This window comes from Lissotriton helveticus, chromosome 3_1, assembly GCF_964261635.1.
Source record: "Lissotriton helveticus chromosome 3_1, aLisHel1.1, whole genome shotgun sequence".
In the NCBI taxonomy this organism is placed as follows: domain Eukaryota; kingdom Metazoa; phylum Chordata; class Amphibia; order Caudata; family Salamandridae; genus Lissotriton; species Lissotriton helveticus.
In genome coordinates, this window is record NC_136061.1 from 845,047,175 (window position 1) to 845,070,691 (window position 23,517).

At 44.2% G+C, this 23,517-nt stretch overlaps 1 protein-coding gene across 4 annotated transcripts in view; it reads right to left on the reverse strand.

Annotated features, from left to right (window-relative positions):
* The window catches only part of KIAA0319L (KIAA0319 like), a 907,721-nt gene that overhangs the window by 386,167 nt on the left and 498,037 nt on the right, over positions 1-23,517 (reverse strand). For all 4 annotated transcript variants that reach the window (XM_078681143.1, XM_078681142.1, XM_078681144.1 and 1 more), the window contains one exon: positions 26-123. In XM_078681143.1, coding sequence (XP_078537269.1) covers positions 26-123 — 98 coding nt within the window. The remainder of the gene's footprint in view (positions 1-25; positions 124-23,517) is intronic.

Sequence of the window (23,517 nt, forward strand, 5' to 3'; positions counted from 1 at the left end):
GTGTGCTTTGAAGCGCAACACTCACCTTTGAGAGTTTGAGGACCTGTGAATGCTTCCCCTCCATCTCACCGCTGTAGTCTTTGGGGTGCGTTATGAGCCGCCAGTCATAGGTGTAAACTGTCCCTAAAAAGGAAGGAGACTGATTAATTACATCACAAAACCTTGCACATTTCAGCCATGAAGCCTGCTCATAGTTTCATAGAATCAAAAGAAAGTGATGCTCATCGGTTTATTTTGTTCCACCAAAATTCACTCAGCTTTAAAACCTGCAAAATCATGAGGCGCTTACTGACTGCTGAAAGTGAACTAGAACTAGACATTATGTGCATAGCCAGAATCTGCATACCGGTAAGATAAGGTAACAGCTATGGTTATATTTTGGATAAGAGACCATTTGTGTGTGTGGTTTAAAAAAAAATCTTTTATTGATTTTATGCAATAAAAACCAGAAACACACAAGCAGTGAATGGCTCCACTCAAAGAAAAGATTTGGAAAAATAACAGTATGCACGGCTGAGCTTAAACACCAGATTTATATAACAGCTGGGGACACGAGTACATCGAAGCCAAGTAATCAAGCCAATTATAGAGTAAATAATACAGTTATGCAAGCTGTGCTGCCATAATCACATTACCTCAGTACAAAGAGAATACACGTCACCCCTCCCTGTCAGAGCCCTCTGACGAAACAGAGGCCTTCTCAACTGCAAATTTATTATGAAGATACCCCCACAACATAATCACATCCGATGCACCCTGATCGGTACGGGTAGTATGCATATGCATTTCCTAAGCCACCTGCCACTCAAAGAGATCTCGCTGCCACGAGGACACCAACGGTACCCGGGTGCCCATCCATCCATTGGTCACTCACATTTTGGACAATAACAGGGCAAATTGTGCTGCTTATAGGGAATCGACTTGTGTCCCCTGGTTTTCACCACCACCCCCGAAGAGGCAGGCCAACGGAGTCAGAGCAATTTCAATATCTGTCACTTTCACTATTTTTGGCACCATCTCCCTCCAGTACCGCTGAATCACAGCACATGCCTAGGCCAGATGTAAAAGGGTGGCCTCCTAAACTTGCCGCATCGTGCACATCTCTCCTTCCTCGTTGGATCCATCCTGTTCAAATGCCTAGATGTCACGTGTGATGCAGGAAATTAAAATGAAGCAGTTTAAACCTATAGTTGCAGGATACCCTCCTTAACAACCTCCATGCGCGCCCAGTCAGCGTCCTCAATGGGCTCCCTCAGCTCACATTCCCAGGCCCCATGGGAAGCATATGGGCACTCGCCATTATGCACCGAATCGCTTTGTAAAATAAGGAGATGAGATGCCTCCCCACTCCCCAAAGAAGCAGGCCTCCCATCAAGGGAGGGTTGAGGAGTCGCAGGGAAACCAGCGCAGACCTCCATTGCAACACTCACCAAGTTGGCATAATAGAGTAAGAGGCCCGGCCCCACCTCAAAGGTCCTCCTGGAATGTAAGGAAGGCCTCTCAGGGGTACAAGTCCCCCGCCTCCTGGCAACCCCCTGCCCTGACAGAGTTGGTCTGGCAGAATTGCACAGAGAATCCATCCCCACCTGCGCCTTGGATCTTTTGAGGGCTCGAATGGCTGCCCCCAATTCGTCTAAGGAGATCTCAGTCTCCAAAGTCCTGCAGGAGATCTGCAGCCAAGATAGGAAACGCCACGCTAGTCAAGAAAGCTACAATCAGCCCCAGGGGACCCACCTCTTCTGCATGATACACCCCATTGAGGTGTTTCATACCGACCTCCAGGATGTACCGACTAATCACCAATTCACCGCTGGGGACGCGAACATGGAGGGACCTCTTGTTCCCGCCACTAGATCCATGCCAAATGTTTACTAGATGTGTCCCCCTCCCTGTGAAGATGCGGACGTTATTCGCTTGCCGAAGGAGTGTCAGGCCGAATGCTCCTCTCGCTGAGCTCAGAGCACCCCCTCCCACACCCTCCGCAAGAACATTTCTTAGCCCTGGAGATCTGCCAAATGACAGCACCGCCAGCGCAGCCTCCAATTGGCGTCGTACAACACAGGTGGTTCCCATGCAGGCCCACGCCTTGAGCATGATAATGGAGTAATTCAGTGTTAGGGCCCGTGAGACAAACAAACTGCATGGATATGCTAATAGGAGACTGGTATGGTACCTGAAAAAGGAATCCGCTGTCAGTGACAATAGTGCACGAGGAAGCGAGCTTAAAAGGAGGGTACTCACATGGGACCCAGCCGGGTACTAGCGAGACATTTTTCAGATGTCCATTCATTGCTAGGTCCTGAAGAGACCCCTAATTGTTGACTGGGTCGAAACGTCGTATACAAACCCAAAGCAAACCATTTACCAGCCTCTATTAATGTATTTGAAGGCTGTGATCATTCTATACCATTGAGATGGTCGACTTTGCAACTTTGGAAACAATTTTTTTATGTCACAGAATACCACAAACTTATGTAGGTTCCATGTCCACTGGCGATACCATGCACTTTTAAAAAAAATAAATGTGAAGATTTATGTATATAAACTTTTTGAATTTACAAGTATGCCGTAGTATATGGTCTTATATCTCTCTTGGACATCCATTTTACCCCTGTTGATTGGCATTGTGCATATAAGTATTATTTGTTAATTACATTTGTCCACAGGAACTACTGTTTCTGCTTATATATCATTTACACAGTTATCACGACTAGTACACTTAACATCTCCTGCAGTTCTCAGTACACCACCAGCCAGGCCACCATTAGACTGGTGACGAAGTAGAGCGAAAAATAATAAACTTTGGCATAGTCAATAGGTCTTACCTATAAGACCTACTGGATTTGCCTATGCTTTTAGCGTTTAGCCATTCTGTACAGCATAGCTTCTTCTGTGCAGAATGACCTTAAAACAAAATCTACACTGGATCAGAAAATGTTAAAAAAGTAATAGAAACGCACTTTAAAAAGGTGGGGTAAAGCAATACGACGGGTGGTTGTGAAGCAACATAGTGTGCAGGAGAAGAAGCCACAGGAAGTAGAGAACATGGCCGAAAGAGAGCATTGTGGAGCATGGGTGGGGAAGCACACAGGCAAGAGAGCAACATGGAGAGGAAGGGAGAAATGTGCATGAGGGAGAAGTTGGAAAACACATGCACTCTCACGAAGTGATTGATCAAAGTGAAAAAGAACTTCCCTAAAAGCGGGGAGAGGTAGCATAGATGCCAGTCAATCAATGAGATGGTAAAGAGGCCGTGCTCCATGGGAAGGACAAACACAAGATGGACAAGCTGAAACAAGCAAAGCCATCCAGTAGAAAGCAAGCAAATAAGAGTGATAGTAAAGCCAACTGAAGGTAAGTAATGCGCTGGCTGCAAGCCTTTGTATGTTATTAGTAATCCCATAATATGCCTTTCACAACCAGACATATGCTTGAGAAAAAAAGCAAGAGGCTTTCTTTATTTATGCCTCAGGATCTTGAAAGACATCCTTGTATCCTTCCGAATCACCATAAACCTGCTCCGAATTAGGAAACAGCTGAAGACACAGCTCTTTAAAACACTAAGTACAAAATAGTATCAGGGCACTTCCACTTCCACTTCCACGTTTAGACCCCAGCTTCCCTTCAAGCATTCATTGAATGTATGCTTGCCTGTAACCCTGGACAGCCTGCGCTCTCTTTGGACTATGTTTGTGTTGTACAAATACCACATTCTTGCATAAAGAGGCACTATTAACCTCATAAGGATATCTATCTTTCCTTACTCACTTCTTAACAATATGATGTACCTTTAAAACAAAGGTTGTGAAAGCAATATTACTCCACTGTGCTCTGGTTAGGAAAAACGATGTGTGACGTGAATATATACATCAACAACCTCGTGTATGATGCAGACTTTGTACTGATGCTGGCCAGGGGCTCGTAAAAGCACTGATGGATGCAGCTCCCTTTAAGAGGCTCGTACAGAGGTTGATTTCCACCCCGTACAAGATGCCACAATGTGAGCACTGGTAACGGATGTCTACAACAGCACAGCTAGTATCCGCATAGACAAACAGGGTGCATAAAACCCGCAATGAAGGTCGAGACTGTCAAGCAGATTTCATGGGTGGGCAAATCTTGGCAGAGACTGCCAACATCACATGTGGCAATTGTGATATTGTAACATGAAGTGGACACTTGGTGAGAGGGACTAAGCTGAGAATGGACAAGAAGATTGACAGGAAATGGAAAGATGTTCTTTCCCTCATATTTTCAGAATGAGCAGGGCATCCTGGCGGTGAACAACCATCCCCACTTTGCCTGTCCCGGAATTATTCTCTCCAGTAAAAGAGTGCCTTCTAAAACCCTTATTGAAATATTCCTCCAATCACTCCCAGCTCTTGCACCAGTTCTAGCAGACACTCAGAGCAAATCCTGGGCACAACTCACAAGAAGCCGCCAATCTATCATAACCCGCCTTAGCCCTTGTGGAGCATGTCAGCAATCAATCACAGCGCCCGACCAGGCAGTGCCTTTGACTTAAACAGGAGCTGAGACTCTTGCAGAACTGCACAGATCACAGAGCTCGAATAATAGCTGCAGTCACCAAGAACACTACCTCAGCTCACTGCACGTGCACTGAGTCGGTCATGTGACCTCTGCATCAGATTCAAAGGGCAGCCGTTTCAGAGAGAACACTTCCTACTTCCTTCTGCCCCACACTTCCCACTGAACAGCCCCTGGAGAGCGGATTATGCCATCGTGGTCCATATTACGATCTCCTATATTAACTTGCTGGAGATGAACATTGTGCATACAGTCTGAAGCACCGCCATGGTGCCTACTCGCTGCTTTCTCGCCTTGCCCCAGTTTTCTCATAGGTCTCTTCCTCCCTTCCTGCCTCCCTCTTGCTTGCTCTGGGATAAGAAGTCCCGGTCACAACAAATAAATGCCGGCGCCGTCCACCACCAACCACCGGTACACGTTGATCACTGGACTGTTGGCAACGATTACTAATCAATCGCTGAGTGATTGCTCTTGTGTCAGGAAGGTCGGGCTAGACTGCTGCTGTTGATGCTGATTTCCAGGGTAGAGAGGTATTACAGCAGCAGTCTCCACTGGACAGCTAAGGAATATTCCAGTGAGTTTACACAACGCAGGCTTTGAATAAATCAGTGATCGGATTTAATTTTATATAATGCAAGCTTAAAATAGGGAGATTAGTGACAGTTCGAGTATAAAAAACATGATTGAGGAACTAAAGCGTTCAATCTATCGAGGCTGCCCAATAGGAGGGGACTGGTGGAGCTGCGCATTACGACAAACCCCTGCAATGTACTAAGTTCCTAACTTAACAGATGAAGAGTAGTGAGTAGGGAATCACATGAGGAAAAGACCAATGGCGTCCAGGTCGCCATATTTAAAACGGAATTGTAATGCAATTGAAGGATTTTCATATGAATGTGGTGAACGGAACAAGCACTAGATTGTGCCCTATACTAAACCAAGTGAGCGAACTCAAGAGGGCAGGAGTTTTCCTATAACTTACTTAAAGTAAACCTGTAGTAAATTAATGTTTCCACAAATAGAACAAGCATTGGCATAGCCAATAGGTCTCGCATTTGGGACCTTATAAGTGTTTAGCCAAGCAACAGTTGGTGTTGTTGCACCAAGGATATTCTGCTGCACAGCTAAATACTTAAAGGGTACAAAAAGCGACACCTATTGGCTATGCCAATGCTTGTTTGTTTTTTGTTGCTGTTTTGTTTAAGTTGCCAGATCTACAATAGCTGGACATGGCTATTGTTAACAGTTCTTTGCATCAAATGAACTTGTTTTCATTGCTCTGAATGTTGTTTCCATTCTGGTTGTAGGAAGCAGTCATTCCCGGGGGTGTGGGAGCTGCCTAGCTGTGCGCATGCGCCAAACTTCGCAAATGAGAAAAAGCCAGGTGCAGGCGCAATTTACAAGTGTGGAGTGAGTGAGCCCCAGGCAGCATGACTCACTCACACAGGAGTTCATGTACTGCACCTGCATACTCAGCATGCTTTAAGGAAACTCGACCCACTCCCTCCCAGGCATCGAACACATATTTACCAAGAAACTCCAAGAAGAGCCTGCCTGCTGCACTGACGGCTGGTGGTGTGTGTGCCTGGTGAAAGCGTGCCCTGAAGGCTGGTGGTGTGTGCTCCTGGTGGAAGCATGCACTGACGCCTGGTGGTGTGTGTGCCTAGTGGAAGCGTGCACTGACGGCTGGTGGTGTGTGTGCCTGGTGGAAGCATGCACTGATGGCTGGTGGTGAGTGTCCCTGGTGAAAGCATGCACTAACGGCTGGTGGTGTGTGTGCCTTGTGAAAGCGTGCACTGGCTGCTGGTAGTGTGTGTGCCTGGTGGAAGCATGCACTGACGGCTGGTGGTGTGTGTGCCTTGTGAAAGCGTGCACTGGCTGCTGGTAGTGTGTGTGCCTGGTGGAAGCGTGCACTGACGGCTGGTGGTGGGTGTGCCTGGTGGAAGTGTGCACTGACGGCTGGTGGTGTGTATGCCTAGTGGAAGCGTGTACTTACGGCTGGTGGTGTGTGTGCCTGGTGGAAGCGTGCACTGACAGCTGGTGGTGTGTGTGCCTGGTGGAAGCGTGCATGACCGCTGGTGGTGTGTGTGCCCGGTGAAAGCGCGCACTGACGGCTGGTGGTGTGTGTGCCTGGTGAAAGCGTGCACTGACGGCTGGTGGTGTGTCTGCCTGATGAAAGCGTGCACTGGTGGTGGGTGTGCCCGGTGGAAGTGTGCACTGACGGCTCGTGGTGTGTGTGCGGGGTGAAAGCGTGCACTGACAGCTGGTGGTGTGTGTGCCTGGTGGAAGCATGCACTGAGGGCCGGTGATGTGTGTGCCTGTTGAAAGCGTGCACTGACGGCTGGTGGTGTGTGTGCCTGGTGGAAGCGTGCACTGATGACTGGTGGTGTGTGTCCCTGGTGGAAGCGTGCACTGACGGTTGGTGGTGTGTGTGTGCCTTGTGAAAGTGTGCACTGGCTTCTGGTTGTGTGTGTGCCTGGCGGAAGCATGCAGTGATGGCTGGTGGTGTGTGTGCCTGGTGGAAGCGTGCACTGACGGCTGGTGGTGTGTGCGTCTGGTGGAAACGTGCACTGACGGCTGGTGGTGTGTGCATGGTGGAAGCGTGCACTGATGGCTGGTGTTATGTATGCCTGGTGGAAGCGTGCACTGACAGCTGGTGGTGTGTGTGCCTGGAGAAAGCGTGCACTGAAGGCTGGTGGTGTGTGTGTGCCCGGTAAAAGCGTGCACTGGCGGCTGGTGGTGTGTGTGTGTGCCCGGTGAAAGCGTGCACTGACGGCTGGTTGTGTGTGTGCCTGGTGAAAGTGTGCACTGACGACTGATGGTGTGTGTGCCTGGTGGAAGCGTGCATTAACGGCTGGTGGTGTGTGTGCCTGGTGAAAGCGTGCACTGACGACTGATGGTGTGTGTGCCTGGTGGAAGTGTGCACTGACGGCTGGTGGTGTGTGCTCGGTGAAAGCGTGCACCAACGGCTGGTGGTGTGTGTGTGTGCCTGGTGAAAGCGTGCACTGACGGCTGATGGTGTGTACCAGGTGGAAGCATGCACTGACGGCTGGTAGTGTGTGACGGCTGGTAATGTGTGTGTGTGTATGCCTGGTGGAAGCGTTCACTGATGGATGGTGGTATGTGTGCCTGGTGGAAGCGTGCACAGACGGCTGGTGGTATGTGTGCCTGGTGAAAGCGTGCACGGACGACTAATGGTGTGTGTGTGCCTGGTGGAAGCGTGAACTAACGGCTGGTGGTGTGTGTGCCTGGTGAAAGCGTGCACTGACGACTGATGGTGTGTGTGCCTGGTGGAAGCAGGAGCATTCACAATGATAGAAGACAAATGAAACTGACGAAGAGGAGGGGAAGAAGGGAGGGGAAGAAGGGAGGGGGAGTGCGAGCAGAGGAGCCTTATTCACAGCTAGAAGATAACAAATGAAGCTGACCAAATTAAGTTTGCACCATCACTTATTTATTGGTCCTGAGGAAAGCCAGTTTTAATAACAAAGGCCTGGCTGAAACATGTAGACCACACCTGGATGCAGGAGGCCCTAATTGATACTCCTACCACATCCAACAGCCTTTTTTAATGCTAACAGAGGCCCAGTGATTAAAGTTTAATTTACCCTCGGGTACTGGGACACTTGTATAGCTTTTAATTCTCACTTTCACGTCACCACACTGCACACTCAGTACCATACCTGCTCTACTGTATCCAGGCGTCGAAGCACACCTGGGGCACATTCGGTGTCGCTGGGTGGCCCCGATGATGAAGCATGCCACCAGCCAGGTTGGTGGGTGAGGGCTTCATGAACAAACAGAATGGTTTGTACGTTGCCATACAGGCTTTGAGTCAAACGAAATAATTCACATAGAGGCTAGTCCTCATTGATTAAACATATTTAGTTTATTGCCAACTCCATTACTATTATTATTTGCCTATTATGATACTTTTCCTGAACGGCCTAATTGATACACTTTTGGCCGTGAAGGACACAGACTGCCAAAGGTTAGCAAACAGGAAAATACCAGCTTTAATGTTTGCGGACGACACACTGCTCCTGTCTAAATCATCTATGGGGATGCAGCGTGTCTTGGATGAGTTTAGCTCATTTTGCAGGAAAAAGAATTTGGTGATTAATATATATTAAAAAAAAAAATAGATGGTCTTTCATGCAAAAACTACTAATTACCCACATCCCCAAATGGATGGAAGACCTTTAGAGAGAGTCTCCACTTTCAACTATTTAGGCATCTCGTTGAATGACAAAATGGATTGGAGTTCTCAGATAATGAAGGCTAACTTGAAATTAACCCAGTCCCTGGGAGGCTTTCTTAAAGTGTATACAAATTGCTCCGAAAAGGTGATAGGTCCCCTGGCAAAAAATGTATAAAATACAAGCAAGGGGAACATCCCTCTATGGTGCTGAACTTTGGGGACATTGTTTATCACATCCACTACAGATAACTGAGAACACTTTTATTATACAGTTGAAGGGCCTTCCAAAAAGTACGCCTCTAACACCGCTTAGGATGGACCTGGGCATTGGTCCCATATCTGATCTTATTGCCTCTCGCCCTCTCCTTTTCTGGCGCCGTATTTGGAGCACTCCAGAATTAATTAACTATAGGGAGGAACTGAGGGACGTAATGTGTCAACTGGGAGCCATAAACTTACCATGGTTGTCCTATGTCAGGAGTTTGTGTTTTTCTTTGGGTTGTGGTAATCTATGGTTAAATCCGGAGGAGTCCAGCTTCAGTACCTCTAAAAAAGCCTTAGTTCTAGCCCTGAAGGAATTTAAATTCGCCCATCTAGTTAAGAGCACGACCTCTTGCCCCTTGACATCGAGGTTTCTCGATGTCAAACAGCAGTATAAACTGGAAAAGACCTTGGATAGCATTCAACCATTTATTGCAAAAAATTGTTTATTTAATTTAGACATGGAACCCTTCCATTAGGTGCATTTACAAATAAATGGAAAGGTTCAGTCCAATCACTTTGCCCTGGTTGTTCTGCCTCGGAAGAAACAGAACTCCATGTAATGCTTTTCTGCCCTGCATACCAAAGGTGTAGATTGAAGTGGATTTACCAGTTATGCAGAAATCTAGCCCATTAGAAGTAATGGGGTGACCCTGTAACCCTCAGAACCTGGGTGGGTAATAAAGCAATGAATAATGGTTCTGTCGGATTGAAATACACAGTTATATAGTATTCCTTCTTGTACTATTCCCATCATCTGTTCCCTTGCAGGGTACACAAACTGGTGTTTGTGCCACTCTATACACAGCACACTGAACCCAAACAAAAACCAGAAACAAAGTAAAGTTTTTAGTCCTATACTTTCATGTTATTCAAGATAGTCATTAAAATACACCATTAGCTGTCCAAACAAACATTAAAACAAACAAAAATGACAGTTTGTGTGCAAGACTCAGTAACATTTAAAACAACCATATAACACGGTCAATTCACAAATAATTATTAAAGAGTGTCAACTGAAAATACAACAGTCCTATAGGTTAATCCATTTATTCTTAGTCCTAGTAGACTTTGTACAGTTGGTCGTGAAAAAGGTGCGTCGACGTTTCGACCCTGGGGAGCGATGCGCTGGTTTTGCGCATCAAGAGCGGGTCTTCATCAGGATTGTTTAGGTGTAGGACAGCCTTCTAAGAACCAAGGCTCCTGTTAGATGCCTGGTTATGTTTTTCCGATATGGTCGATCAGCCGACTTGGCCACTTGAAAGTTCATTCGTATGTATCAGGGTATTGTTATCGCTCCTTTTCTTATGATTCAGAAAAAGATGCTTGTTCTACTTGGCTCGCAGCCTCAGATCATTCGCGTCTTCTTCACGTGTTACTTCACTTGGGAAACCGACTCAGTTTGGTGGACGCTTCTGCTGCCGCGTATGCTGCGTCCTCGCTAGTCACTAGAGGACCCGCTCTTGATGCGCAAAACCAGCGCATCACTCCCCAGGGTCGAAACGTCGACGCACCTTTTTCACGACCAACTGTAAAAAGTCTACTAGGACTAAGAATAAATGGATTAACCTATAGGTCTATTGTATTTTCAGTTGACACTCTTTAATAATTATTTGTGAATTGACCGTGTTATATGGTTGTTTTAAATGTTACTGAGTCTTGCACACAAACTGTAATTTTTGTTTGTTTTAATGTTTGTTTGGACAGCTTATGGTGTATTTTAATGACTATCTTGAATAACATGAAAGTATAGGACTAAAAACTTTACTTTGTTTCTGGTTTTTGTTTGGGTTCAGTGTGCTGTGTATAGAGTGGCACAAACACCAGTTTCTGTGTACCCTGCAAGGGAACAGATGATCCGAATAGTACAAGAAGGAATACTATATAACTGTGTATTTCAATCCGACAGAACCATTATTAATTGCTTTATTATGCAGAAATCTAGGGCTAAGAAACTATCAAGAGGTCTTTAGGCTACTTAAACATGAAACATCACCACTATTTGTAGTCGCGACCTCAAAATTCCTCTTTGCAATGTGGTGTACCCGTAGAGGAATTTTAAAGGGAAAAGAACAGGGTAATAGTTGATGTCATTGTTTGCATTTTCCACTTCCCTTGCTGCTATTTAGCACTGTACGTCAATGTGATGACAATAATAATGTCTATTTTATTTGGATAGGAACGTACATTTTTATTCTACTCCCTTAACTTATTTTTTTATCATGTAGTTTAACTGAATTTTGTATATGAAGTGTTAGTCTTGTTTTTATGACCCTTAAACATTTTATTGTGAATTGGGTTTCTTCTGCATCGTGCTTACCGAAATATGGGGGTCAGGGTAGCTATTTATCGTGTGCTAGGACTGCAGTATTGATGTAATTTATTTTTGTTTATCATCGACTCTGGTTTTGACAATCCATTTCTAATTGCCCTCTTTGTACATTTTTTATTTTTCTCGTCTTAGTCAATTAATGTAAATTTGAATGTGCTTTTATGGTTGTAAAGCTGAAATAAAGTATTTTTGACTGACTGATTATTATTATTTGCCATTGATAAATGCACAGCTAACCATCGGGTTTACCGGCGCTAAGCACCATTAAAAAAAGCCATGTTTTTAGGAATCTGCAGAGCTGCATTAATGAGGTACACCTCCTCATATGCTGAGGCAAGGCATTTCACAGTGTTGGACCAAGTTACGAAAAAGAGTGACCGCCTGATCGTACCCTATGTATTCTTGGTACGCAGGATTGTGCTTGGTTAGTGGATCTCAAGTTTCAAGAAGGATTATACAGGGAGAACAGCTCTTGTACATATTTAGGGCCAAGCCCTGCCTTACCTTTAAACATAAAGCAGAGGGCTTTGAATTGTATTATTTTTTTGATCTGTAGCCAATGTAGCTACTGCAGAAAGGGGGAAACTGTGGTCCTTCTTGAAGAGCGAGTAAGAAGCCTAGCCGTAGCGTTTTGTACCACTTGAAGGTGACGGATAACTACCCTTACCCGCACCCAGGTACAAAACATTGCCATAGTCCAATCTGGCCTGAATTAGCGCCCTCATTGCTAAGTGAGGAATGATACAACTAATTGTTTTCACCCACTTCACAACTGCACAGCAGGCTGAAGCAACTATGGCTGCTTGGGGGCGTATAGGCAAAACTTAATCTAGCCAAAAACCCAGGCTTTTTACTTTTGAAGAAGGGGCGGGGGCAGAGCCTAAGGAGGGCTCCACAGATTGTGTAATAATAAAATAGGTACCACTCAATGAACGTAGTGAAGATTAGTTCATTAAGCAGTTGTATGACAAAGTGTTTGTGTGATTAGATTAATGGACAGTAGATAAGGAAAGTAAAGCAAATACGAAAACTCTACTAATGTAATTGATTTGGAATAGACACATGACTAAAGTAAAGGATGACACTTATTAACATGTGAGCTCAAGAAAAGATCAATAATGAGGAGTCCATGGATTGATACCATAGACTAATGGTTAGACCTAATGAAGACTGGTAACTACAAAAATAAATCAAACAAGCATTTGCAATGCAATAGGTCTCGCATTTGTGAGAGTTTAAGCTGTTGGCATTGTAAATGTCAATGTCTTTTATTTATCTATTTTGAAAACCAACAAATAAATAAAAGGCATTGTCATTTACAATGCCAATTGCTTAAACTCTCGCAAATGCGAAACCTATTGCATTGCAATTTGCAAATGCTTGTTAATAAGTATTTTGTTTTCCTGGATGTCCGCGCCTCTTGCTGCCTCACTCCAAGCACACTGAAAGGGAGCGGGTGGTGGAGGGAAATGCTGCGGCCACTTTAAGGAATTTGTTTAGGGTATTTAGGTATCGGTGGTGTGACACACAAGTGTTTTTTCACATATTTTTTGGAAATAATATTTTAATTAAATGCCATTACTGTATTGCTTCCTGCATTTTTGTTGTTACTTTTTCTATATAAAACGAGTTTGAGCTATTGACATTGCAAATAACAATGCCTTTTATTTATGTTTTCGTTTTTAAAACATAAATAAAAGGCATTGTCATTTACAATGCCAATAGCTAAAACTCACGTTAATGCAAACCTATTGCATTGCAACTGCTTGTTTATTATTGGGGAGGGAGACATGGAGACCCCTCATCGAGCCTTTACAGGTCCCGAGGACCCCATCCTCTGGAGCCGTATTATTGTTAAAGGGGGGGGGGATGCGCAAGCCCACATACACCTATGCACACTGAGCAAAGAGTATTTGAAAGGAGAAATTAAAAGGTAAGCAGCAACACCCTCTTGATTGTCACGCTCATTGCTGATACTCTAATCATCTTGTCCCACAAAATGTTACCATTAAACACCAGTCATCCACACGCTTACACTCTAATGCTGTACTCTATAAAAAGCCAAACTTGTCCATGCTTGTTAAAATAGCCAAAGTTAGGTAGCTTGGGTACAATGTGACAAAGGAAGGGAGGTTTAAAGTTTTATACTTCAGAGAATATAAAGAGAACCACAGACAAAACAAGACGTGCGCGCGCACGCGCACTGGCAAAAACGAAACCTATCGTGGGGCGGGACTTCCGTTTTGTGAAGCCCGCGCCCACGGAGTGCCTGGCCAGAGGAGCAGCGCGGAGGCTGCAGATGTCCGGAGTGGCGGTAAGTGGGCCTTTGTTGTAGGGGGGGTGAGGGGTGCGCTTCTGTGTATGTGTGCGGCGGGGCGGGGGCCGGGGGTCTCTGTATGTGTGTGTGCGTGCGTGTGTAGGTGCGCTGGTGTGTGTGTGTGTCTCTATGAGTGCTGCTGCGGGGGTGGGGGGGCGGGGGGGGGAGGGGGGTGTCTCTGTATGTATGTGCATGTGTGCATGGGCGCTCGTGTGTGTGTGTGTGTGCGCATGCGTGTGTGGTGTTGGATTGCGAGAGCATGTGAATGGCAGGCAGGGGATGTGCACAGCGCCGTGCGCGCCCTCGAGGGCAAATCGGAGACGGCAGAGGCTCGTGCTTGTACACCGTCTCACATTCCCCCAGACACGCCAGCAAAAGATCTTTCGAAGACAAAAGCATGCTTCGCATGCTTTTTAGGTCTGCTCGACCTAAAAAGAGATATCTATTAGTCACTGAGAAGGAATGATTACAGATCACACTTTATATTACATATATTTACAGACACATTGTATTAACAAAAAGAATTGAAAGACAAATATGTTATAAATACCAGAAACATTATATACATTCAAATGGAGGCAATACGTTGAAACTCTGTGTAAAAAGCCAATGAAAACGGTTGTTGAAATAAAGTTGCACAGAAGAGAATACCGGACAACTTCCAGAAAGCAATGAACTGATATAATTGTGTTACACTGCATAATATGTTGTGAAATGGTCTTTAATATCAGATAGGGTAGCATGAATGAAGAATGTTTGTGGGCGATTTTAGTATTGTATTAAGTACAGTATATCCGCCATGTTAAGTATTTAACATTTAAAAGAAAATTGTGTAAACTAGATTTAATAATCACTGAAGAAAGATGTTTTTTATTGATTTTTTGGACAGATACGTTTTTCATCGTGATTTGATAGTGAAAAATGTTGTCACATTTGGATAGGAGTTCTGTTTCCCAATAGAAAGTTACTGTACCTCAGGAAGATTAAACGGAGGCTGAATTATTGAAGAGAAGGTATAAAATTGCAGTTAAGATTCTTAATGGATGTGGCGGTGAGATTGCAAAGAAGGCTCTGCTTGTTAAAGGCCGGTCCTGGAGTTATGAAAGTGGGATGTGTTTAGTACATCTTTTTACTGATGGGATCGTTAGGTGGGATCTTTATAGACCGCACATCTAATGACAATGTGGTTAAGTAATAGGATGTGTTCAGCATAGACCTCTACTGATGTGACTATGAAGCAGGATTTGTTTAGCATAGAAACTCTATTGATGTGATTGTGAAGCGGGATGTGTTCATCGTAGATCTGTACTGATGCGATTATGAAGCAGGGTGAGTACAGTGTAGAGGATTATGAAGCATAGATCTGTACTAATGCGATTATGATGCAGGGTGTGTACAGTGTAGAGCAGTGGTTCCCAAACTTTTGACTCCTGAGGACCCCCATTGACTCACCACTGGAAGCCGAGGACCCACCAGCAATTTCTACGATTTAAATTTCAAACATCAAAAGAGTATTTAAAAAAAAATAAACACACATTTGCACACAAAACAAATACTCAAAATACTAAGGATATTAGTATTTTATATTGAAAGAGTTTGCAAAAAACAGAAAATTTTAATGGGAAGGGTGGTACTGCATCTCTCTGATTACCTTTTAAAGGGCCAGATTGTAAACCCAAAGCAGCCCTGGCAAATGTTTTCAGACCAGTCCCCATACTGTGCACACCAAGTGCAGTGAGTGAGGCTGACCACTACAAAGGGGTCTTTGGAGGCTCCCCCACACCCCCCCAAGAAAATATAGGATGCAATTGTGCATTCTACAACACATTTATCATTATATATTGAATTGTATTAGCTTTTAAAGAATAGTAAATGATGACCTTACTATGCACCAGGATACAACAATCTTTGTTGGGTTCTTCAATGATTCCCTTATTATCACCCTTCAACAGTGCCTCTCATTTCTCCATAGCACATCTATCGCGTGTATTTCATTTGTTTTATAGCATCTCTGATACCATTGTAGGATATCCGAGCACTTTACATCACACACATATAGAGTCAATAAATCATACTTGTAAACCAGTGTGGAGAAAATGTTACATAAGGCAAAGGGGACTACAAGGTTTAGGATTCACATGTCATTCATACTGGTAGGCATTTTTAAAGATTGCTTGGCCTGGAAAAGCACAAACTCAGGATCCAGAACCTAACACAGTGGCTAGCATTGACGTTAACAATAACAATTTCTTTCCACCCAAATAAACCCCTTTAGCAGCATCAGGATAATGAAAGACTGGGAAAAAGCATAAGTTGCTAACTTGTACCATGCAGTGTGTAAGCAGCTCTTTGACAGTTTATAGGTCACTGTGCTAGATTATCATTGTCTCTTATGAGCTGTAGAGTAACAAAATAATTTCTGTGACAAAATAAGTAAAGCCCTGACCTATGCACATAAAATACTGTTTTTAAAAATGCATGGTGCTTGTTCTTTGCAGCAGGCATATTAACCATCTGTGCTACATTAGATAAGTCAAACCTGCCACTGGACAAAACTCTCATCTCTCTCCAGCAGGTACACTAATCACTGGTGTGATCTTGATACTTTTATTGTTCCTTGAAAACTGCTAATTCTACAAGGAATTTTGGAGTGCTTTTAAAACAGCTGCATGAGGACCCCCTGGGAATGTGTAACGGACCCCTGGGGGTCCCCTGACCCCAGTTTGGGAAACAGTGGTACGAAGGATTATGAAGCGTAGATCTGTACTGATGTGATTATGAAGTGTGATGTGTTCAGTGTAGCCCTCTACTGATGTGATTATGAAGTGTTCAGTGTCGCCCTCTACTGATGTGATTATGAAGTGTGATGTGTTCAGCACTTACCTGTAATGATGGTGTGCTTTTATCACAGAATGTATTCCAGACAGAATCGTGATTATCGTGTGATTATGAAGTGGGATGTGTTCTGCTCTGGCCTCTATCAATGTTGGGATTACGGAAAGAGACCTCTGTTTGCCACAGGTCTATTCTGAAGCTCTGATTATAACGTGGGATGTATTCAGCACAGATCAGTAAGGATGCTGTGATTATGACGTGACGTATCTACTAATGGGCTCAAAAGTTTCTTCCAAATTAACACCATAATGGTGTCACCTTTGAATAATAATGCAGCTTTCCATGCACCCGAGTCTGCCTGCTAGTGGGCTCCACCTAGCTTGGTGGCACAATAGAGGGGATGCCTGTTTGTGTGTTGTGAAAAAGGGAGAGCAAAGAACAAGAGCTCTATTATTTCAGTGCTGCCAAATACCACGCATCGGGCGTTAGACTAATGCATTTCATTGTGGTGATCCGCATCACCGCACTGAAATGCACAGTTACGCATTGGAGGCATAGCTTTTGCCTAGGCTGTCAAGCTTTGGCGCGGATATGCTGACTGTAAAACTAGAGACTGGAATGGTGCTGTGACAAGCAGGCTTTAGGGCTAGCTGAAGCGGAGCGCTTAGCTACAATGTATTGAGTATTACAGGGCGCACATTATTTTGTGAAAGTGATCTGTTTCAGGAGAGGCCATGGCCAATTGCAAATTCTGCTGTGAGGGACGTTACGTCCGGCTTCCGCCTCCTGCGGCGGCGAGAGCGGGTGACTAAAGGTTTGAAACTCTGGCTGGGCAATTGGCAATGCTCCTAGAGCCGTGGCTTCCCTAACACAAATCATAAAGTGCGAGCTCTCGTTAAAACCTGATTTGCAATTACATTTTTTGAGTGAACTACCTCGACCCACGAGGATTGTCTGCAAAAAGTTGTCAAAGTAAAGCCCGCCGAAAATTTGTGGGAAAACACAAACATTCCAAGTTTTTCAACATGTAATGGGAAGCATGCATATTTAGAGCAATATCTCCCATTTTGATGTTTGCAAATTGAAATGCAGCAGTAATAGTACAATGATAAAACATTACCCATCAGTGTTTGTGTAAGACTTGGAAAGAGAGAACCCTTAAGCGTACTGGAATCACCATTACTTACTTACTAGGTTATACTGCTCTCACCTCTTTCCAAATGATGGGAAATAGGATTTAATGTTTCTTAATACAGTGAGGGGAGGATAAAGCATATGCCGTAACAGGCCTCAACCAAACAGGCTGCAAAGAACCTCCTATTTGAACGAAACATCTTTTCTGGAAAATGCATACAAGTTGATGCTAGCAAAACGCATGCTGAGTAGCCCCATTGCGCCCCTAACATCTCTAAGCTAGATACAGGTCTTTATAGAGTTTCATCCTTTCTAGGTGACACTTTTGATCTCCGGAGACATTTAAAGCAAGAGTTAGGGTACTAGGCAATCTGCAGTAATATTATGTATCCACCAGAAATATCTTTACCTAAGGTAAAAACTTTTACATCTGATGGCTCTATCTTTCTATAGATTCTTCAACTTTAGAATAAGTCACAAGCAATGTCTTCTGGGAGACGTGGAATGAGTAGTGCCAATCAACTAAGGAGGCCATGCAGCATAGCCCAAGCAAAGAAGCCACCAATATGTGTTTGGGCTGGAAGGAAGACATGTGTAGCAAACCCATGAAGGGATCACCAAATGGCTACCTAGCAGAGGTCAGGCAACAGAAGGCTTCTGGCGATAGTCATGGAAGCAGTTATGTCCAAACAGAAGCGGCTATGAATGCTCTCAGGAGGGTCTTTCTTGACAAAGGCACAGCAGATCCTGATACACAGGATGACCCAATGACAAATAATGCATATGACCACCTTGTCTTTCTTGGATCCTGCAAAACCCACAAAGATCTGATTATCGACTATTTTGTCAAATATGGTAGATGTGGTATGCAACTGCATGCCCTGGGTCTGGTCTATGCAGATGTTCCTCTTCTAAGGTGGGATAAAGGGGAAGGAAAAATGATGGAAGGCTGAAAGAATAAATTGCATGAAAGATTGACTTTTTTGACCAAAGTTTCTTTGGTTAAAAATGTATAGCAGGTCAGCAAGACCAGCTTGACCTGGTAGAAAACTGTGAAATGTGGGCAAACAGAGGGGTTGGAATTCTCCAACCCTACAACATTTAAGAAGGTCAACATTAGATCTGAATCTCACTGAGGGAAAATATATGAAGTGGGAGGAAACAAGTGACGTAAACCTTTCAGAAAATGCACTACTAAAGGTTGATTAGAGACATTTATATTTATTTATTATGAGTTTTATATAGCGCTAAAAAGACCCGGAGGTATCGGAGCTCTTTACAACAAGAATCACTCATAGGATACATTAAGCAAAGTAGTATATAAAAAACATGTCACTCATAAAGTAAGATATCGCAGTAGAGTGACCATATGACAGTTATCGCGGTAGAATGTATAGGGAACATATGACGCCCACGCTGAGGTAGTCGTAGAGAACCCAATGACTCACGGATGAGTTTGACCGGTGAGTGGGGGGCGTGAGGTAGTCATGCGGACAGTGAGGTAGAGGTCATTGAAGACAAAGTGTGCATGTGCTACTATGGTTTGTCTTTGGCGACTGGCTTGTAGCTATCTGTTTGGGAGAGATCGGTTGAGGAGGAAGTCCTTGAGTTGCCTTTTGAATTTTATGTAGATGGGGTTAGTCCTGGTTTGGACTGGAAGGGAGTTCCATATTTAAGGCCTATTTCCTACAAATTATCGAGATGCCTTTTTTTGTCTGCGAGATTTCGGTGGATAAGGAGGAGAATGTTTGTGCTCCTCAGGGTTCTTGACTGACCGGACTTCTGGAGTTTAGCAGCCAGGTAGGTGGCTTTCCCTGTGTGCAACACTTTGTGCATGAGGCAGGCGGTTCTGAAGCTGGCACGCATTTCGACAGGGACCCATTTTAGCTCTTTGTGTGCAGGAGAGATGTGATCATATTTCTTTACTCCGGTGACCATTCTGGCTGCTGCGTTCAGAGTTGATCTGAGTGGAGCTAGATGGGATTTTGCTGCTCCTGTGAGGGTTGCAATTCTGTAGTCCAGTCTGGACAGTACCAGGGATTGTGTAGCTTGTTTGAGGTCACTAAGAGGGATGAAGGGTTTTATTTTGTTGAGTAGTTTAAGGTTGAGGAAGGCGCTTTTTGCAGTGTTTTTGATGTGTTTGTTCATGTCTAGTTTGGGGTCGAGAGTGATTCCCAATGATTTTGGGGCATCAGACAGTGTGAGGTTGTGATTGAGAGCCTCAATGGCTTTTATCCATTCTGTGATTTGGGTGTTCTCCTCTTTGTTGGAGATGAGGAGGATTTCCATCTTATCCTGACTTAGTTTTAAGTGGTTGCGTGAGAGCCAGTGCTGGACTTCTCGTAGAGTGGCGTTCAGTCTCTGGATGTCTTCGATGGACGAGGTTTCCAGGTAAATGTGGTTATCGTCTGCATAGAGGGGATGTTGTTTCTTTTAGTATGGAGGTAAGGGGGCTCCACATATATGTTGAAAAGTTGTAGGGAGAGTACTGATCCTTGGGGGGACACCCCTACATACAGGAAGTGGGTCAGACGAGAAGTTCTTGAATTTTATATTTTGGGTGCGGTTCTGTAGGAAGGAGGTGAACCATTCTAGGACCACCTCCTCTGCTCCCGGCCTTCCTTGAAGTGCTTTGATGAGTAGTGTGTGGTCAACCGTGTCGAAGGCTGCTGATAGATCCAAGAGTATGAGTAGGCAGCATTGGCCTTTGTCCAGAGATTTGTGCATATCGTCTATTACATTTAGGATCGCAGACTCTGTACTGTGTCCTTTTCTGAACCCCGATTGATGAGGATCAAGAAAGTTGGTGTTGTCTAGGTGTTGAGTGAGTTGGAGAACACATCTTTCCAGAATTTTTGCTAGGAGAGGGAGGTTAGAAATGGCTCTGAAGTTGCTCAGATTGTTTGTGTCAGAGCCAGGTTTATTCAGTAGAGGAGTGACTTGGCCGATTTTGAGACAGTCAGACATGACTCCAGTGCTCAAGGAGCTGTTTATAATGTTAGTCCAGTGCGGGGCTAGGCATAGTTTGAGCTTTTTGGCCAGTTGGGCCAGTAAGGGATCCATGACGTGTGCTGAGGGTTTGGTGTTAGAGATCACTTTGATGACCTCTGTTTCGGAGTTGGGGTTGAAAGATTTCCATAAGTTAGGGGGGTGTTTGGGTGTGAAATTTTCTGACTCAGTAGGCGATTTACTGTCATGGGTGCTTTTCTGTACGACCAAGGAGAGTTCTATCTTGGAGATTTTGTCATTGAAGAAATTGGCAAAGTTGTCACACATGTCTTTGGAGGCTATAACTTTTGTCATAGGGGGTTTGGGGATTTGTTGCTTGATGAGGCTGAATAGTTCCTTGGGTCTGTTCTTTGCTTTGTCCAGGGCGTTGCAAAAGAAGGACGTTTTTTCATTTTGTATTTGTTTGTTGTATCTCCCTCTTACTGCTTTGAGTCTAGCTCGAAGGATTGTGGATAGGTTGTTTTGCCACAGTCTTTCTGCCTCTCTTAGTTCTCTTGTTTCTGAGTTTAAGTCTGAATACAACCATGATCTGGAAGGAATGTTCCGGACTCTTTTTAGTTTCAGGGGGGCTATTTGGTCCATAATGGAGGTCATGGTGGAGTTGTACTGAGAAGTGAGTTCTGTTGCTGAGAGTTCATCCGTGTGTAAAGGGAGGAGGGAGCTTACCCTTTCCTCCAGGTCTGCAAGTGGAATTTGGCTTATATTTCTCACCCAGCGCGGTGGGTCCCGAATCCCGTGTTTGTCTTGGATCCTTTGGTTTAGGTGGAACAAAATGATATGGTGATCCGACCAGTCCACAGGCAAGGTGTGGTCGATGGAGACTGTGTATTGATTTAGAACTTTAGACACCGGTTAAAGCCAATTAATGATCTTTCGATTTGCACATGATTGCGGAACAATTAGTAAGCAGATTTTCTCTTTCCAATTGAACAAAGTTGTTTCCTTTGGTATAAATTAGGGGCTTGTAGACAAAATTACTTCGTTCTCATCAAATGTTAGGTAGGGAAGCTTCAAGGAAAATGCTTATATGTAGCTGATGCATCTTGCTGATGCTATTGCTAATATGAAGACCGTCTTCCATGACAGCATTCGGAAAGATGCCTTATGAATAGTCTTGAAAGGAGTCTTTCGTCATTGCTGTTAGTACTGTACTGAGTTCTCACGGTGGATTCTTTGCTAGTGGGAGAAAAGGGCAGAATAAACCTTCACACATCCTTGACCACCCTTGTTAAGAATAAACATGGTGTGGACGAGTTGAGCTATATCGACGTAGCCGCCAAATATACTCGAATAGAATAATACGTCAGGCCGACTCTGCCAGATGTAGTAGATAAGGTAGGACCTCATCTGGATGCACTGATAGAGGGTCAATATTATTAGCTGATGCCACAGGCAAAATCAATTCAATTTTAACGAACATTTTTTAACCAGGGAAGCTGCTCTAGGTGCTTGTAGAATCTTTCCAGTTTGGTGGAATGTTTAGACAACCATATTCTGGGTCCACAGCATTGAGGCAGACAAGTGCAGAGAAGCTGGATTGTAGAGAAGCACCTGTCCTCGATTCTTGGAAAAAAATGGGTGAACATTGTTTAAATTGGATCAGCATTTCTATTACAAGATCCCATACTCTGTAACCTACAGCCCACGCTGGGGTGGTCAGTATGTTATACCATGCTAACATGTCCGGTGTGCAGACCCACGACTGAAGCTGCTTGGCACCACCTGGTGGCGCTGGAGGGTTAATTAAGGGGAAGAATGTTTCGCAAGCGAGTCTGACCACGCAAGGAAGGATTTTCTTAAGAATCTGTAAGAAAATGGTCCATCAGAAAGAGAAAACGTCAGAAGTTTATATAAATATGCAGCAATAACTGTCAGTCCAACAGGTATCGATGTTAATCTTTTCGGCAGCCAAACAGGAAACATCATTTACACGACCCCTTCAAAAATCTGTGGCAAAATAACAGCTGTTTTCTTTCATGTTGCCTCTTGGAAGAAAAGATTTCTAGTCAAACAAAAGGTGACTATGCTTATCAGATCATCCCAAACGTCCATGCGCTTTTTGAAGTTCAGCTGTGCTGCAGTAGATATAGAACCGGAGGAAGCAACAGAAGTCTTTTTTTTCTACCACTCAAAAGATCCTCCAGCTTCATTGTAAATGGGTTAGCGCCTCCTCGTCCTAAATATGGCTCACAAAACTCTTGAAGAACAACCTTTAGTTGCGTTCGCAGGTTCTGGATGAACTAGTCCAGTAGGTCAGCCGATTCTTCACCCTCCCACAGCTGATCTTGCCACATGTACAGACAATAGTTGTTCAGTTGTACAGACAAGATTAAAAAAAAACACAGCCACCTAGTGTGCGGCTAGAATGAATATTAAAAATGCTCTAGGATCCTGCGCATAGGTAGAACAATTTAGTGCCTAAGAGCTGATGAAGATTGCATGGAAAGCAAACTTTCCTGACTAATCCATGAGAAGGGCATCTCCCAGTGCATTTTCCATAGTCCAGACAGGAAGCAAACTCCCAGCACTGAGAAATGATCTCTGAAGAGAACAGGTAAATTCATGGGAACAGCCAGGTTTTGAACACTGTTAGAAGACTGCAACAACTGTCCCCCATCCCTCTGTGTGAAGCAAGACGTAATGGGCTAAGAAGGTCTGCCCAAAAGTCTCCTTCCGTAAAGACAGGAAGTCACTGTAAGAATCGTGCTGATCATGTCCTATTTTGAAACCAGGGGTGAAGTTCCCTTAAATAATCCGATCTATAAACCTTATTTTTAAACAGACATTACAGTTCACAAATGAGCAAAGAGCACTGTCCTTCTCAGATTTAAATTTACATTGGCTAGAGGCTGGTATTTTTAAAAGCATTCCCGTCGATAA